General features: G+C 39.1%; 1 protein-coding gene across 1 annotated transcript in view; it reads left to right on the top strand.

Moving 5' to 3' along the window:
- LOC103925599 (merlin-like) overlaps positions 1-6,180 on the top strand; it is a 20,890-nt gene that overhangs the window by 5,039 nt on the left and 9,671 nt on the right. Inside the window, exons 5-9 of the mRNA XM_009334331.1 lie at positions 2,707-2,790; positions 3,592-3,660; positions 3,881-3,963; positions 5,173-5,248; positions 5,703-5,840. Of these exons, the coding sequence (XP_009332606.1) occupies positions 2,707-2,790; positions 3,592-3,660; positions 3,881-3,963; positions 5,173-5,248; positions 5,703-5,840 (450 nt within the window). The remainder of the gene's footprint in view (positions 1-2,706; positions 2,791-3,591; positions 3,661-3,880; positions 3,964-5,172; positions 5,249-5,702; positions 5,841-6,180) is intronic.

Genomic DNA, 6,180 nt, shown 5'->3' with positions numbered 1-6,180 from the left:
TTGATAGCCATTCTGAAATACAGGTTTGTTCATCTAGCAAGTTTGAAAAGGAGTGGAGCAGCATACACAGCTACGACTCAAACAGAAGATTCACCACAATGTGTGATCCTTTTAAAGACAAAGTCTGGAGGCATCATCATATTGTCTGATAGGCCCTGGATGAGAAGTGCTGTTCCCTTGGTATGGTGTTGGTGTTCTGAAATGTCCAGACTTGCACACGCTGACTTCTTCCAGTCAATTTAGCCAGTTTGGGTTGTCTTCCCTACCCCATTGAACTGGGTGCCTGCTACTCATGCTAGCAGAATAAATCTCCAGCCCTGACAAATCTTCATTACAGATAACAGAACCCCTTTCAGCTCTGCCATAGGGGCAGCTACTGATGAGCTGCAGGACAACAGTACTGTGCTCAAGAGCAGAGCTGTTAGCTGTGTGAACACAGCTTGGACTGTACACTGTGGTGCTTCTTACAAATCACAAATTTTTGTGAGATGGAAGCCAGTAAAAGTAATACCCCACACATGCATTGATGCTAGTAGCTTTGCAGAGGCAGCTTTCTTATTTGCCACTTGGTTTTCTTTTGTCCCAGAAATTTAGGGTTCTCTTAGCTCCATTAAAAAGTAGATGAAGGAGCAAATTCTTGGAGTACAATGCTTTGTTATCAAAACACAGATGCATCAACCAGGAAAAGCCATGCTGTGGCTCCATAGCTGCAGCAACAGGCCGTAGCTGTAGCAATAGGTATACAAGCATTGACTTTTGGATGGTCACTTGTTGGTCAGGTGTTTGTTCCAATGTCTGTGACATCCAGCTTCTCTCCTGAGTTGCTGTGGAGTCCTCTGCAAATTACAGCCTTCTGATGGTGTTGCTTTATTCTGGTAGCTTTCAGCAGTATGTGTCTGTGCAAGTAGATTGGGTGTATGGAATAAATTCAGTCTGCATCTGTAAATAAACACAGTAAATACACTTGTTCCCTGAGGAGGATGTGTTAATGAAGTAATGGGAAAATGCTGTTGTTCCGAGGGTTAATATACTAACTAGAACTCATCCAGAACCCTTAATCACTTGGCGATTTGTTTCTTAAGCTAATTTTGGAAAGGAATGAGAGGGGCAGAACTCTTTTCCTAGTCTTTTAATCCTGATTTTTTTTTAACTTTTTTCTTTTCTCCTTGAACCTGCCTTGACTAGCAGATACACAATTAGCAAATTCTTCTCATTCCAAAGTAGAAAAACAAGACTGAAACAAATTTGAACTTGCAAAGTTTCCTGACTTAAGAACTTAAGAACACCTGGATGCTAATAGGAAAAACATGTACGGACATCTGGATGCCTACAGATTTCAACTCTACTGACTACTCAGATCTTTACAAATTAATGTAGCATAATAGCTTTTTGCAAAATGTGTGAATAAATGTAAACAACTAAAGCTAAATGTTGTCTGTGTAAAGATTAGGTAATTTGCTCATTCATAAATGTCCTTGTAAGAACTGATCAGAAAAAATCCCCAGACACTTATGGAGGATTTAGCTTAAGTGGTTCTAAATTCTGAAATGTATGATTTGCATGATGGAATATGAAAGCTGGAGCTTTCCAATTTGGAAGAAAAGTCTTTTCAGTCTTTTCATTCTTTCCATTTTAACAGCTTAGAAAGAATTTTCCCTGTACTATAACTCGGGTTCATATATTGTGCTCACCAGAGACTAAATTTAAAAGAAAAACTTTCTTGATGGTTCATTTCAGTTCACAGTACCTACAGTGCCGAAGTGTATTTGTAAAGATAGCTCAGAGCTATCTCAAGTGATTTTTCTTTTTGGAAATGTTTAAGACTGTGCATTATGCAAAATTTTCTTGTCTTGTGCTTGTTAGTAGGCTAAATACATTACACTTGAGAGGAGGATTTGTGAAGATTAATTTCCCCTTCCCTCTTTAGGTTTTCAAGTAAAAATTACCCAACTGATTTAAAATGAAGCAACATCTTACAAACTATTACACCTCTGATGTTGGTAGCATCATAATTATTAAAATGAAAAGAATATTAAAAGACTCTCTACCATTTATAATGGGCTTTCATTTTTAAGCCCCTATGTTTTTGTTGTGCTTAGACCACTGTAATTGAATAAACTAAATGCTCTGTTAGTCAGCTTCCCTTTGTGGGGTCTCCTTTATTCTGTCATTCTGGAAAGCGTGAGAACATACTATTGTGGTTTTCAGTATGTCTCTGTCCTTGGCAATATTAGTCAACTGGACAGCTCTGAGCAATCTGGTCTAGTTGTACCTGCTTTGACTAGATGACCTCCAGAGGTCCCTTCCAACCTAAATTTGATGCTTTACATGTTGTAAAGCTAACTTTTCCAAAGCAGGAAAAAAAAGAAGAATTGTTAAAAGGAAGGAAGTGCAGACAATAAAATTCATGTTTTGTAACACATGCTTTTTCAGGACTCCTTACATAAATGTGTGGAGATAGCCAACAGGCATTTCTATGAACTTAGAATTAAAACACTTTCAAAAGTTGGGGTTTTCTTCATTAAATGTAATGCTAAGTAAAGGCTTCCTGTGTTTCTGAATGCCATTTTATTGTTGCTGTTATTAACTCATAATGGTGATGTTTGGTGCCAAGTTACAGTCCAGGCATGTCTAGCTTCATTTCAAGCCTGACATAAGTCCTGACTTTGAGCTTCTTTAACTTGCTTCCTTTTTCTCTTGATTTAGGTTAAGAAACAAATACTGGATGAGGAAATCTATTGTTCTCCAGAAGCAACAGTTTTACTGGCTTCTTATGCTGTTCAGGCCAAGGTTTGTGCATAGAAGCGCTTTTTTTAATTGAATTTTTTCTTTTTTAACCAAGACATATACATGGTGGTATGCAAAACACAGTAGTGTTAAAATTTGCTGTTAAAGAAGTAGGTCATCCCGGGAGGTACAGGTGCAGCTAGAAAAATAAGCATTAGATGCCACTACAAGGATTTTGGTATTATGTGCTGTGCTTTCACAACTTAGGGGGATTTCTTTGGACCTAACATTTTAATGTAATCTTTCTCCCAGCTAGAATTATTTCCTGTTGTTTTAAAATATGTTCATGGATACAGCAGGTGCTGATACCAGGGCTCATAATGGAAGGACATGATGTTTTTTTTAGTATCTCTGAGAACATAGTTCACTTCATGCCACCAAGAGCCAAACTTATACAATGGGCTCTCTGCAGCAGCCCAGCCTATATGCAGTAGGCTATAGGAGTAGTGGAGCTTACACTCCTGAATGTAGCCTGTAGTTCAGAGAAGGGTATGAAGTCATGGGAGATTCCTTCATATCTGCAGTTACCTGATATACCAGAGCTGCAGGCTAGGACTGAAGTCCAAGGTTATAGGCCACCTTAGTGGCTGTATTGGAGCCATGTGTGTAGCACAAAGGCTGGAAGTAACTTCATGGACAGTTCAGATGAGGGGAGCCTGTTTATTATGTGTTACCCTGTATACAGGAGAACCTAAACAAGATCTGTCTCAAGAGATCACATCAAACTACGCAAGCAACATTGAAGCAAGTTCTTCAGCATTCTGCATCTAACAAACTAAAATATCTTTTCTTTTCTTGGGACAGTATGGTGACTACGACCCAAATTTTCATGAGCCAGGCTTTCTAGCCCATGATGAACTTCTGCCCAAAAGGGTAAGTCTTTATTCTGTATAAAACCAAATCTTTGAATCTACTCTTTGCAGCACAGATATTGCTGTGGGATTAATCGGAGCATTAGAAACTGTTTGTGTCTGCCCTGAACTTGGCAAAATGACCGAGCTGTGAACTGCATTGCTGCATTCACGTTGCTTGGGAGAGGCAGCACATGTATTTGTATCTTCAAAGGAAACCAAACTCCTTCCTTTCTCTGTAGGTCCTCAGGCAGTATCAGCTGACAGCAGAGATGTGGGAAGAAAAGATTACTGCTTGGTATGCTGAGCACAGGGGTATCGCCAGGTATTGAAATAATTTCATTCTCTGGAAATTCCATACATTTCAGTAACTGGTTATTTGCTGTCTTCTGTGAAATTTGGCTTTTGTAGAGTGAGCAAAGAAATACTGGTTTCCAAGCTGTGATGTTAATAGATTAATTTATAACTAAGGATAAAAACACCCATCTGGGGTAAAAAGTGTCTCATGTAGGGCTCTAAGTGCTTGTAAACTGGACTTGCTTTGAAGTGAACTGAGAAGCTTCATGACCTAACATATCTAAAACAGGAGTCCTGTCTCATCAGAGTCCGTGTATGCCAGCAGAGAGAAGTTCCCGCAAAAAGTTTGCGTTGTGTTGAATTTGCAGTTAGCGCTGAGAGTTAGCCTTTTCATTTAAGGCTGTTAGCTACCTGGAGTTGCTGGTGTGTCTGCCCTACGCAGCAGCTGCCCTTCTGGAGCCATATCACACCAGTCTCCCCCTAGAATAAAAAGAATGAATCTGATATATTTTATACCTTGTGAAAATCGTGGCTCAAAAGGGTGTCAGTGTACTTAGCAAGGAACCAAAACAGTAAAGACACAGCATCATCGTTGAGGACTGAGTTTTGGTGCTAGTCCATGTAGACATTCAGCATGCCTGGAAATTCAATTAAACAAGAAGTAAGAGCTGTTGGCACCCAGAGGCAGCCTTTCCTAGTATTTCAGTTCAGTTTCTCTTTGGCTGTTCTAGATGCTTCTTAGCACTATTTTTACTGAATATTTTTCTCAAAACTTATTGATGCCTCACCTTGAAAGGAGAAGAACGGTGGGTGGAGAGATTCTCGCCCTTCTTTGGCCTCTGCCCAAAGGTCTGTTTAGAATTTGTTCAGGATTCATTTCTCAATGAACTCTATTTCCTGAAGGAAATATCCTGATGTCATGGAAAACAATGGTAGGGTAAGTCTTCAAGACATAATAATGATGGAGTGGCAAAACTAACACGAGGATAAGACTGGACTTGAATTTTAATAAAGATTACACTATACATGATTCAAAATAGGTACAGCTTTACTGTCTTTATTCTGTAGAGATGCTGTTTTTATTATCCTTTTTCTATTGTTGAGAGTGAGATGGCAAAATTAAAGAAAGTACAAAGGACCAGATTGCCTGTTCTTTTCTAAGTGGGAAATGTAGAGTCAGCTAGGAGAGAAAGGTTGGAAAGGAATCTCCAAGTATAATCATGGCCTTATTCTCTAGGGATGAAGCTGAGATGAACTACCTGAAAATTGCCCAAGACTTGGAAATGTACGGTGTCAATTATTTTCCAATTGCTGTAAGTGCTTTATTTTAGTAGTTTTCAATTGCTGTAGATGATGATACTGTCCTTTTAAAATCCTCCAAGGAGTTTGGAACTGGGACTCCTGATTTCTGCTTTTCTCTGCTGATGGTGGGCTGTGTACTGATTGTCCTGACTTGGTTTACTTGCCTGCTAAATGAGTAGGTAAATAAAACGGTTAAGATTAATGTTTTACAATCTGACAAAGCTCTGGAGTAGCTCTGAGTATGTAATAGGAAGAAGGAGAAATAGACTAAAAGTTTGAGCTGTTACAGTCAACCTAGAGGACTGGATTTATTAGCTAGCAGCGACAACATTCATAATATTTTGTGGAAACATCAATTTCCTAAAAATACAGATAAATATCAATGTATTAGAATAAGTGTGGTTCTTGTCTGTGGTTGTTTAATGTCACCATAAATGGCATTTACTGATATCTGTTGTTTTTTAGCAAAATAAAAACCATACAGATCTCCTACTTGGAGTTGATGCCAAAGGTATTCATATCTACAGCATTAATAACAGGTTCTCTCCAAATAAGTCGTTTGAGTGGAGTGCTATCAGAAACATTTCCTATAGTGAGAAAGAGGTATGATGGCTTTGATATATTATTCTTTTTACATGGGCATGGGTGTGGACTGGGATTCTTGGAACAGGCTGAAAGCTGTCTCTGTTTAAATAATTTGGGGGAGAAGGGGAAAATCCTAGGGAGCTTTGTTACAAAACTATAAATAACAGACCTGCCTTTCAGATGTGCTGCATAACCTCGGTTCCCCTAGGAGCCAGAGGCTGCTCTGAGCTCTCCAAACTTGTGGAGCCCACTGTTCTGGTTCCTTCCCTGCTGCTTGTCCTTTGCAAAACAAGCGTGTTGATCTCTGAAAAAGATAGATATTATGAATGCCACCGTGACTAGCTTCTTCAGTTATCTC

The sequence above is a fragment of the Pygoscelis adeliae genome, unplaced genomic scaffold (genome assembly GCF_000699105.1).
Source record: "Pygoscelis adeliae isolate BGI_AS28 unplaced genomic scaffold, ASM69910v1 Scaffold771, whole genome shotgun sequence".
In the NCBI taxonomy this organism is placed as follows: domain Eukaryota; kingdom Metazoa; phylum Chordata; class Aves; order Sphenisciformes; family Spheniscidae; genus Pygoscelis; species Pygoscelis adeliae.
This window is presented reverse-complemented; position numbering and strand designations above follow the sequence as displayed.